Here is a 13059-nt window from a genome sequence, read left to right on the forward strand (position 1 = left end):
GTTAACCAACACTTAACAATGAGAGCACATTCCTGAACCTCGTTCAGTTGGTGATGATTTGAAGTGACCGCCAATTATGACCATTTGATATTTAATACCAGCAATGTGGAAAAAAAGAAATAATGTAGTGCCAAAATAATGTACCCTTTTACGGAAGGAGCATGCAAAGTTTGACAAGTTACAACTCCGCTTCTGCAGTACGAATCTCAGCGGCGAATGTCAGGTTATTATTTCCCAGTCTTGAAAAAAAAATTGCAGGCAGAGGTGGGAATCGATCTCGGTACCTCCCCGTTAAAAAACACTGTGCAAAACCACTAAGCGAACTAAATATCTGTTGTGAGATGCTTGACATTAATCTTTGATATTGCTTAATGGAACAAATCGCGGAATTAAATCAGTAATAAAAGAAGTAGATTCTTAGCGGCCAAATTGGATAAAAGGGGAAATATTTGTCCCTGATCTAAAGAAAATATAGTTTAGAAAATTATCAAATAAATTTAAATTAAAAATTGAGAATTTATATTTATTTATTTCACAAGGCGACATTATCACAGACAAACACTGTATACGCTAAAAACTCGACCCTTATTTCTAGATGATGGCATAGCTCAGTGTAAGAGCATCATACTGGTAATGTTAATATCGTTAGTTCGAATCCGCCTGCCAGCAATGGTTATTATGATTTTAATGCTACGCTACAATTTGTTCAATTTTTTTCATTTATTTATTTATTTATTTATTTATTTATTTATTTATTTATTTATTTATTTATTTATTTATTTATTTATTTATTTATTTATTTATTTATTTATTTATTTATTTATTTATTTATTTATTTATTTATTTATTTATAAATAATTTGATATATTTGAAAGGGGTATTTGAGCAATTTGAAATTTTTACCCCCGTATAATCCTATGGGGTCATTTTGAACCCACCCCTCCCAATTGCCAAAACCTATGAGTTTAAATCATACATAATGATCAGTACGTCAATCATGAGTTAACACCGGTTGGTCACTACATTTATTTGGGAATGTGTGTAGGCACTGCAGCTTGATTCACCATCCACAACATGATAATGTGTGCACATGCTACATTATATACACTTGTAGGCCTATGTTGTTGTTGGTGTATAAGTAATGGGCCTTGCAATTGAAATGCCTCAAGCTTTTAATCCGATATGCAGATTATCTATTTGTTTTCATGAATTGGAAGACATTCTTTGATGTATTACTGAGCTCAATGATCTGAAATTACTGGAGTGTGAGGTCAGCATAGTATTTTATTAACAGAAAGTATAGAGGCCCTGCATGAAATTATCGATTGGCTCCAAACAAAGGATTTGAGCCGGTGTCCTTCACCGTAGTTATGGCGGAGTGCAGTCCATTCAATCAAATGTTGTCATCAACCTATTTGATTGCAATCATGCTTTTGTTGAATGCATTTGAGTAGTCCACCATATTTACGGGATGATATGTCACATGCAAGGCCTCTATTCTCTAAATTCATTTCCTAATGTATGTGAGAATGATACAATAATGACATGATGAACATAGTCATTGATGCATCAGTTTTAAAATAGACTAGGCGGTTACCATATTTTACCAAATTACCAGGCTGATGGTGACATGCCCATATGACAGTTTTTACTAATTTGACCTCAGATGACCCCTGGCGACCCCAAAATGACCTTCCACAAATTTGGCTCTAAATGTTGACTGTACCCACCAAGTTTCATGCCCATACGACAGTTTTTACTAATTTGACTTCAGATGACCCCTGGCGACCCCAAAATGACCTTCCAAAAAATTAGCTCTAAATGTTGACTGTACCCACCAAGTTTCATGCCCATACAACAGTTCTTAGTAATTTGACCTCAGATGACCCCTGGGTGACCTTGGATGACCCCAAAATGATCTAAACTTATAACTCTAAATGTTGACTGTACCTACCAAGTTTCATGCCCATACGACACTTTTAGTAATTTGACCTCAGATGACCCCTGGGAGGGGACCCTGGTGTCAGATGACTTTAAAACGAACATAAACATCTTCTTGCCAGGACAGAACTACACCCACCCACCGAGTTTGAGCCCCGTACGACCTAGTTTCATGCCCATATGACAGTTTTCAGTTATTTTACTCAAATGACCCCTGGGAGGGGGCCCTGGGGTCGGATGACTTAACGAACATAAACTTCTTCTTGCCAGGACAGAACTACACCCACCCACCGAGTTTGAGCCCCGTACGACCAGACAAAACCTAAATCTACAGAATATATCCATTACTTGTCTCGAAAGAGCTCAAAATAAATAACTTAGAAAATTTTCTTGATGTCCTTTAACATGTTTCCATAGTTAACCATCGTTAGCCATGGATATCTATGCTGTAGAACTGACCGGTGACTAAGTCCGATTTATTGGGACGTCTATCGACCATCAACGAGTAATGTGATGCATTGATGGAGGAAGTACTTGATGACTGGCCAGATAGGACAACTTTGATGGAACGATCTGTCAGGTAGCTCCTAATCCAGGTGAGCAACTTGCCGGGTACTCATTTGAGTTTCAAGCACAGGCCATTATACCTTGCCAAATGCTCCTGCATGTGATGTCCAGGGCAATCAGGCGCACTTCGTTGCCTCTGTCCAGGGAGTTAATTGGACCACTCTTGAGTCAGAATGGTGAGGATCTCAGCTATGCTGTGGTGTTGCCTAAATCCAAACTGTCTATCTGAAATCAGTTGGTTTCCAAGGAGGTACTCCTGAAGTTGGGCCTGTACAACAGCCTCCATGACCTTGCTGATGATGCAGAGCAGAGAGATGGGCGGCGCGGTACATATAGATGGATTAGACTTCGAATCTCTCTTGTGAATAGGGATGACAGATGCAGTCTTCCATTGGCTTGGGAAAACTCCCCTGGAGAAGCAAAGCTCAAACAGCAGGCTGAGTGGTCTTGCAAGTTCTGCTCTGCACTCCTTCAGGACTCTTGCAGGAATTTCGTCAGGACCAGTAGCTTTATCTGGTTGTAGATTCCTGAGAAGCTTCCTAACATATTTGACCTTGAAGACTATCTTTTCCATATAGAGCACCTTGCTGAATGCTTAACTTCAGTAGCAGATTCTCCTGCGCTGGCAAGCTGACATTTAGCGGCAAAGATTTGGCAGAATTTGTCAGCTTTGTCTTCCGATGTAGTGTAGACTTGACGGCCATCCTTGCACTGGACTTACCAGCTAAGGTGTCAAAAGTGTTCCTCCATTTCTTGCTGCTGAGGCTGCCCATACTGCAGTTACTGTCCGTTTTCCTATACACAATACACAGTGCTCTCACCATTGATGCGTGACCTCTACAAACAGTGTATGTTATAGGTATATGGGCATTGCCTAGTTAACATCACTGTGTGAAAAATAACCGGCCAATATTTTAACTATTCTCCAAACTTCTAGCAAATATATTTCTCTAACATGACCTAAAATTACAGCTAGGTTAGATGTTCAGAAGGGGTCGCACTTTCGTAGAATATGAGTGAGGGCAAAGCATAGCTAGCTCATAGCTAGCCAACTCCCCGTGTTAATTGAATGGAGATTTGACCGAAAATATTGAGCTATATTGGTAACGGACCGCTCCGTTCTGAAGGACGCCACAAAAAAACGGTACAAGCTAAATTTAAACTATTCTAAATAGGTTCTAGAAAATATAGTTTTGTAACATATCCTAAATTTTTAGCTAATTTAGATGTTTGGAGAGGGTCGCACTTTTGTGTTTTAGGAAGGATATGTAAACGACAGATAACACCAAAAATATGAAGAAATTATTTCCAAACCGTGTTAAGTCAACAATCATTATGTTGCTCATTTTGAAGAATGATGGAGGTTAACAAAAAGCAGGTCATTGTCTCATTTCGTGAACAAAGGTACAAGGTTATCGTTTTGATATAGACCTATGTTGGTGTTTATAATGTAATAATGTGTTTTGATGGGAAACAAATAAACTTTGAACTTCGAACATTTACATGTCGGAGGGTTCAGAAAGCAATAGCTGTCTTATAGACATTTAACATTTTCTGTATTGTACACCTATCATGACACATGGCAACTATTGGTGATGTTTCATGCACCAACCCTCGATTAGGGGTGGTGCAATAATTATGCGTACCCCGGAATTATAGGGGGGCAAAGATTTTTGGCAGGCCAAAGGGGGGGCAAGCATTTTTGGCAGGTCAAAAGGGGGGGTCAAGCGATTTTTGGCAGGTCGAAAGGGGGGGTCAAGCGATTTTTGGCAGGTCGAAAGGGGGGGGCAAGCAATTTTTGACACAGATATTTTGGGTACCATTTTATATTACGCCCTAACACGTTCAAATATGCAAAATTTCCTGCTCGCTGCGCTCGCATTATATGATAAGACAATTTAAGGATTTAAATTAGGGTTCCCCAAAATCTTGCATGTGTAGGGGGGGGCAAAGATTTTTGGCACGTCAAAAGGGGTGGGGGCAAAGGTTTTTGGCACGTCGAAAGGGGGGGCAAAGATTTTTGGCACGGCCAAAGGGGGGGGGCAAGCGATTTTTGGCAGACCATTTTGAGAATTCACCACCCCGGGGGTACACATAATTATTGCACCACCCCTTAGCTTTATACCCATTATGCCATTTATTAAACATTATATAATGTTAAATTCTATACATGAACGATAACAACAGATATCACACTGATATACATGTATATTTCACGGATATTTTTAACATAGATTTTTGCTTCTTTCTGCCTTTTTGTGGTAATTTTTATTCTATAAACTGTACAATTGTGTGGAAATTGAGGGCGCTATTTATATTAAATTGAAATATCCAAATAATAATGACTTATTCCTTATGATTTCACGATGTTTTTTTTAAATTCCTTGTCATGTTCTAATACCATTAGGCATATTTTAATATGCCTAATAACACTTAAAAGTGTCTAACCCTTTTTAAGATGCAGACAAGATTAAGATAAATGTTCACCTTGACTTAAAAATTTCTATTTTACATGCCATCAAAAGGCAACCGAGTATAACCTTCACCCCTGATGCTGTTGACAAATAGTTTGATAAGCTTTGATATTCGTGATTTGATTTAGATAAACTAGGTATTTATTTATATACATATATTTCAATTTTATTAAACCTGTGTAAACAGTTTTTGATGCACAGCTGATATAGGCCTGTACTGTTCTTCGAAGGTATCCAGATTTAGGTGATTCAATACTCAACTAATTGTTTTTATAACATACAGACAAGACATGGCTGACAGAGGTAAAGTATACTATAGTTATAGTGGCAACAAGTTACGAAGTCGCTGAACAAGTAATTGTTATATATAATATAAAATTGTATGTATACATGGCTGTCCGAGCCATAATATGCATTTGATCAGACCTGTAGTTATTTGCTTCACAGCGCGCGACGAACTCAATTTTTCCTCGAATCACCTTTTGCATAATTGTAATGCCCAATGGTGTATACTAAAATACCACATGAAAGATAAGCCTAAAGCTAATTACAGTTTTATTTTACATCCGGAGATCTCCGGTTTTAATCCGAGTTCACCGATCGAATCATTGCTAACACGTCTCGTGCATGTGAGCTCATGTGTGCACGTATATTAGTGACATATGATATGTATTATAAACTGTATGCATATCGCTATTCGTCTTACGTCTTATTTATACGTCCCAGCTGAGTGAAACTGTGCGCAATAATACATGTAATACGATCGGCGAGCTAATGCACGTATTTTAGGCGCTGGAATGAAATAGCATTTTTTTTCTTCTATTATACCTCATTTGTTTGTGTCGAAATTAAAAGGGAATGATGTGATCAGTGAAAAGTAACATTTAAATAAGAATCTATTCTTTATGCAAATCACATAATATTGCATTCTATAACGGAAAAGCAAGAACAGCATTTCGATAATCCATCTGGAAGATGAAGAGAGAAATCAGCGCCCTCTAGTGGTATCCAGAGGGCGTCATAATCTGATGACACCACCCTGACATCACTTAACCAAATGTACCACGTCAGTTGGCTTTACTCATTGACATTGGCTTTGTCGCATATCAGATTTCCATTACCATGATGATTTCACTGTGACGGATGAGATGAAGAGTGCATGGAAGGAAGATGGATACATACTTGTAAGGTAAATGATGATCAATCGAAACCAACGAAAATTGTATAGTCCGACCGGTAGGCGGACGGTTTCTAATTAGAAACACTAGAAGGAATAGCAAAATAATTCCTAAACTCATCCCACCCAGAGCTATTTTTGGGCGGCGCGGTTAGTGAACTTTCGAGGTTAATCTTTCTTGAACGATCAAAATCTGAGTAGATGGTCTAGTAAGAAAACAAGCCCTACTCGTCGCACTATATAAGGGAGTATGTAAAAATTCAGGACTATGATGTTTTTCTTAAATGGCGCTTTACTACAAAAGCGGTCGTCCAAAACAAAAAATGGGCTATTAACTTTTGGACTTAGTCTTTGTGTCTCTCGACATTGGATCCCCTGAAGCTTACCGCCGGGTTTTTCGGTGTTTTCCGCGTTGGTACTATGACCAACAGGCTGGAAAACTTTGAATCCCTGCAGTGCAGTGCTCAAAATTATAGTTTGTGGGCATAAGGGTGCGAAAATTGAGGGTTAATTATTTGTACACATGTTTTTCTCCCACCACCAGATCCAAGTACAGGGAATAAAAATGGAAAGAATTTTTTTTTTTGCACAATAAGAAATCAGCTGTAATAAGATGTAACCATAATACTTTTTTAATCGAACACATTTTGCCCCATTACCTGTTATAATACGGTTTCAGATCCATTTTAAGTCCGAAAGAGATGTCAATTCTAAGACCAGCTTTGGAGAGTGATGATGGCGTAAGGCAGCATGCATATGGACTTCCTGATGGTGAAGGCTTACATAGTAATATGTGTATATGGAATCACCCTGGCAATGACATCACTGGTATGATATTCAGATCACAGAAGATGGTGGATACAGCAGAACAGGTATGTGGTAATTGGAATGGGTAGGGGCCCTAGTGGAGTAAAGGAAGAGTCACGTCCTGAAATCAGTGGCGTGTGCTGCCCACAGGGGACGGTTTCATCTTTCGCTCAAAATGCCAGGTTAAAATTGACGAAAATTATGTTCTCGTTTTGATCCATTTTCCGCATTATAATAGTAAATTTACACACCTTTTGCAATTTGCATGCACTTTGGTATTCATTTTGCTTGGTATTCATGGTATTGTGGAAATAATATTACAGGAAAATCAGATTGGACATATTTGGATAAGCTCTCTAACTTCAAACAGTGCTAGAGGAAAATGCAAATTACACCTTTTGGCCGATATATTGTGGCCTGGCATTTCGAACAGAGCGATCTTATCTTTACCCACTTATTGGTGCGTATTTTACAATGAAAAGACCAAGGGTGCAACATTGACACATGATCACACATCACAAGTACTATAAAAGCCGCACTGTGCAATATATTGGAGAAATCCTACATTCTTTTATAGGAAATACATCCAATTTGGCACAGATGTAGAGCTTACAATGCTAAATAATTCTTGATATGGAATTGAGTGAAACATTTCAATATGACATCAGATGTTTAGGTTAAAAACATACTTTTTATGTGATTTTTACCACAATTTTTACCCAAAAATGTCATTATTACAGATGATATAACTTCCTCAAGCATCCTCCGCAGTAAAATTTTATCTTCTTCGTCACAGTAGCTGTGTACATAAGTGCATGCTGTGACATGAAGACAGAACTTTCTCTATACTTTTATGAAAACTCCATATCTGCCGGCATTTCAAATGATGAAACTCACACACCGCAATAATTGGCTTCAAAACTGCCGCCAAAGAAAGAATAGTTTAAGGTCACTCAAGCATAGCAAATCCTTTATTCCATACAATGATTGCTTCGTAACATCATAAATAAACGATAGATATCGACTATTTAGTAGAAGTAAGAACAGGACACAACAAATATACTGCATAACATTTTCCAAATAACTTTTACAGATTTTCAAAATATGTTGCTTTGTCAAAACTTGGAATTCAACATTTTTACGCAATCCTCTCTAACTTCTACTAGAAACGTCCAATTTTTAAAATCTAAAAAATCTGTGAAAGCTAAATATATGTTGACCTTAAAGTGCAAAACAATATGACCAATAGAAATTCCGTTCATACCTAAAAAATCCATCTTTCCTGGTATAAATAATTCTGGGACACCCTTCTACTTCTCAACTCTTGTTATTGTATTTCTGTAGCTCTTAGGTGGAGAGGTGTACCATTATCACACCAAACTGATGATGAAAGAAGCTCATACAGGAGGCAGATTTGTCTGGCATCAAGATTATGGGTTAGTCAGTGTGTCCAATACAAACCTAAATGATTTCAAGACATGATTGGTATCTTTCTGACTGCCATGGAAGTTGCACGGGCCCTATCTAACAGCCCGGCCCCCCAACTCAACACAAGAGTTGACAACCCTAAGGGTACCAAATTGCGCAGAAAAGGGGTTATTTTTTTACCAGTAGCAAGGACCGCGAAATTGGCAAAATAAGGGGTATTTAATTTGCACTGTCCGTGAAATTTGACAGTGAAATCAGGATAATAGGGGTATTTAATTTGCACTGTCCGCGAAATTTGGATAAAAGGGGTACTTGAGAAAATCCAGAAATTGTATGTCAATATTTAGTGCCATTGATAAGTGGGTTTTGAAATTATAATCATTGAAAAGGGGTGTTTGAAATTCTGGTCATTAAAAACTACATAAAAGGCGTTGTTTTTGGCATATTTTGTCCTCGATTTTGCATGAAAAAGGGGGGTAAATTTGATGGTTGTCATTGTTGAGTTGGGGGACGGGTCTAACAGGTACTTTAGGGATGACACATATACCTACTTTGTTCCTCAAACACCATCGATAGCCCGCTGGATCAATTTTCAGAACCGATTCATAGGTGCATCATATCACGCCTCTGCCCACATGTAAACTGAATCGGAATTCGTTCTGTTACAGATATTGGTACAACAATGGTTGCTTATATCCTGATATGATGTCCGTATTTGTTGCAATTGATAGATGTGATCGTGGCAATGGTTGCTTGCAGGTAAGCTTTATGACCTGTGCCCAAAATATATATTATAGGCATTTTCTCGTGCTTTTTGTGTGTAAACCTGGGGACGGAGCCCGCAAAGTCTCAGGCTCCCCTCCTAAGTACACTAATGTGATTTAATAATGCACTGGCCTGCAGCTTGCACCATCTCCCTATATTGTACGTTTGCTTGATGTGATCATTTATTAATTTTTCGAACAAAATATAATAATTCCAATTCTAGACCTGGACAATACCAACAGCTATCGTACTTATATACACATATAAACTACACAAAAAAAGTTTCTTTATGGTTAGGAAATTTATCAACTATTAAAATCTAGTGCCTAATTTTGTACGTTTGCTAAATAATCGCATGCGGGAGATTGTCCTGCGCATTTTGACACCTCAATCACTACTCTACGACATTCCTGAGAAAAGATATGAATGTTTAAGTAACACGAGGTCGAAAAATGAAAATTGCAAAAAGGCCTATTCAACTTTTCAGCATAAAAGAACACAAAAAACAACAAACATGCAGATAACATTTGTTGTTTAATTGCTGAGCACATTTCAGGCATCATGCTGCAGCTTCCAACTTCACTTGAGATTAATCTCTTTCTTTACCAGTCTTTCAATACTTTGTGTGTCCACCGTTGGCTTCCCTTACAGCAGTACCCACTCACCTTTGTCTTTGATCATTCATCTGCACAATAAGCAAAGGATTATCCAACACGCATCAATTAAAATGCTTTTAATTAAAATTGAAAAGGCGGGAATAATGAAACCGTCTTGGATCAGTGAATCAGCTCTAAAACCATTGAATAGGCTTCTTTGCAATTTTCATTTTTCGACCTCGTGTTACTTAAACATTCATATCTTTTCTCAGGAGTGTCGTAGGGTAGTGATTGAGGTGTCAAAATGCGCAGGACAATCTCCCGCATGCGATTATTTAGCAAACGTACACAATTGGTCGCTAGATTTTAATAGTGGGTAAATTTCTTAACGATAAAAAAACTTTTTTTGCGTAGTGTAGTTTTTAGCTATTTATAACATAGATTTCACTTTCTTAACCAATTTTTTCATCTTTTTTCAGCCTCTTTGTGGCAATTTTTATTCTATAAATTGTAAATTTGTGTGCAAATTGAGGGCGCTATTTACCTATATTTGAAGTTTAATTTAGACCAATAACATGAGTTATTTAGTTTTTGGATAATTTCCTTGCTATTTGTTAGTCTATCCCTTATAAAGATGCAAACAAGATTTAAGATACATAACGCCATCAATGATATACGGTCCTACATGCCATCAAACAACTGTGATTGAAGGGCTGTCACAAAGTAGCACGTATAAGCCTATATTGATCATGGGTAGTCGGTGGTCAGACGGGTGTCAATCTGGAGATAGTCGATATATATGGCGAAAGATTTCTGATGGGAGGTACGTAGCACATGGTTTTGACAATAAACCTCTTTATACTTTACAGGTGTTGAAGGGCTCTCACAAGCTAGGACGTATTGACCATGGGGCTGTTAGTGGTCAGACAGGTGCCAATTTGGAGAGGGTCAACCATGCAGTCAACATACTATCGTTGGTTCATGTGGAAATGGAACCTGGAGATGCGCTCTTTTTCCACTGGTAAGATCATTGTTATAAAAACACACAAGATTTAGGTTTTATTTATTTATTTATTTATTTATTTATTTCTTATTTAACCTGGGGTGACCAATCAATGCACTGGCACTGTTCTCCCTTGGTTCCCAGGTTAATTTGTTACCTACTCCGCTCCGCTTCACGATTGGGTTAACAGGGCCGGATTTACCTTTTTTTGGGCCTTGGGCCAGACCAAAATTTGGAGGTCCAAACTCACCGTGAGGAAGGCATGTGCACTCAATTGGCTACGTTCTGGTTACAAAGGAGCTCAAAGGGGTCTACTATAAGATCGACAGTGCCGTATGATATAGAAAGATACGAGCATATTTTGTTCCGATTTTACTATGACATTTGCGCGCGAAATTAGCCCAAAATGAAGGTGAAAAAGGTGAATGCTATATAAAGGGCCGCAAAATTGGGCAATTTTACCATATTTTAGTCAAAACGGGGTATTTTCGGGCTAAAAAGGAACATGCACAGGTCAATTTTGGGGGCCGCGGGCGCGGGCCCATCTGGCCCAATGACAAATCCGGCCCTGAATGCGTACCACCGCCTTCCACCCCTTTCTTTTCACCCCATGTTATAAAGAAACATACTCAGTGGTTGCCATCCACCAAATTTAGTTTTCCTTAAAATGTGTAAACATTATAATTGGGCGCCTTTCGTCGAAAATTATGGCTGCCCTGCATAGACGAATCCGGTGGCCTAGTCGGGTGCTCGTGCAGAGTATATAGTATTAACATGATTTCAATAATCCATGCATTAATTGCAGCAATCACATATCCCGCGCGAAATCAATTGTAGCGCCACCAAATAGAGGGCCAAACACAAAGAATGTTCTGCTGATTGTGTATAGGCCTACATTTTATTGACATTTATTGCTTTGAAGAAAAACTTTGAAGAATTGAGTGAGAATTGACTACTGATAATTATTATTATCATAATGATAATGACATTGACATTTTTCAGTAATGTTTTGCATAAGAGTGAACAAAACAAGAGTGACAGAAGACGATGGGCGTTTGTAGCAGCATATAACAAAGCTACAAATAACCCAGTGAAGGAGCATCACTGTCCAAGGTATACACCACTATATAAGGTAAGTTCCAGGACAGATATTTCTTGATTTATTGAGAATTCGCTGTCGTAATGCACGTTAGAATATGACCGTTGCTAGGCCAACTGGATCACGCTTTCTTTGTTACGAACCACTGATCGAAATGATCACAACGCAAATCCTATGGCATATCAAAATTCGGAACAGGTGTATGAGCCCAAGCTTGGAGCAGTAACCAATGGTTACTAACGTGCACTACGACAGCGAATAATTTTATCTTTTCAAACTCCCTTTTTTCATATTTGCAATATTTAGGCATTTTCAGGTAGCGCCTAAATGGTATCACTCAAACTAAATGGATTTGCAGAAAAATGAATCTGAATTCATAATAACAAGTCAGCAAGGATTCAAAATGCATGAAGTCTTGATAATAGTTCGCATGATCTTTCATCCTTGTAAACAGATGATGCTTGCAAATCACAGCAAATCAGTTAATTGGGCCTCAACATTTTGAGAAACTTAGATATGGCTAGTTGACTGGTTGGGACGTTATATGCTGCAACACGGCAATCTTTGTACTGTAAAAATAATATGAAGATCAAAACATACTGTGTACCTGTTTTCAAATTGTCTACCTTTCCATTTTGTGATGTCATTTATTTTTTGTCCATAGGTTCCAAACGAGGCTATACTGACTTGTGGAAACAAAACAGATATGGCTGGGAAAGATTTTCTGGATCCTACAAAAGATGACACCGTCCGGAATCCAAAGAGACTCAAAACGAAATAGACAAAAACCAGCGACGTAGTCGGGAGGGGCATAAGTGGGCATCTTCCCCCGTTGTGTGACACCTTGCCACCCTTTCCCCTTTCCCGACGCCTTTGCCAAAAATGACCAATTCTGGCGGCCATGATATATTTTGGGGAACTTTCATAAATACCTTGGTGGGGGGAGGGTGTGAAAATTCCAGGGTTTGACCCCCTGGAAAAAAGGGGGTCAAAAAGTTTTTGACGTGGCAAAAGGGGGTCAAGGAAGTTTTAACACAGAAACAGAGAGGCATATATGATCGTTTTTAATTATGCAGGAAAGTTAAATATCAATGTTATCACATTTTGCGCTTTTTATATTTCAAACAGCTCATTTCACAAAAATGAAGCTCTTTGACTTGAATGATTGATAGCTGAAATTGTGTTTTTATTTCTATTTTCAG

The 13059-nt window shown here is 38.3% G+C and overlaps 1 protein-coding gene across 1 annotated transcript; it reads left to right on the forward strand.

Moving 5' to 3' along the window:
• The first annotated feature begins 5272 nt into the window (after window positions 1–5272).
• LOC140138292 (L-proline trans-4-hydroxylase-like) lies at window positions 5273–12686 on the forward strand. Its single transcript, XM_072160203.1, has 8 exons — window positions 5273–5285; window positions 6093–6171; window positions 6839–7031; window positions 8311–8402; window positions 9063–9153; window positions 10625–10776; window positions 11761–11890; window positions 12522–12686. The coding sequence occupies exons 1-8, from the start codon at window positions 5273–5275 to the stop codon at window positions 12636–12638; spliced, it is 867 nt and encodes a 288-aa protein (XP_072016304.1). The 3' UTR covers window positions 12639–12686.
• Window positions 12687–13059: the final 373 nt, after the last annotated feature.

This window comes from Amphiura filiformis, chromosome 17 (genome assembly GCF_039555335.1).
Source record: "Amphiura filiformis chromosome 17, Afil_fr2py, whole genome shotgun sequence".
Classification (NCBI taxonomy): Eukaryota; Metazoa; Echinodermata; class Ophiuroidea; order Amphilepidida; family Amphiuridae; genus Amphiura; species Amphiura filiformis.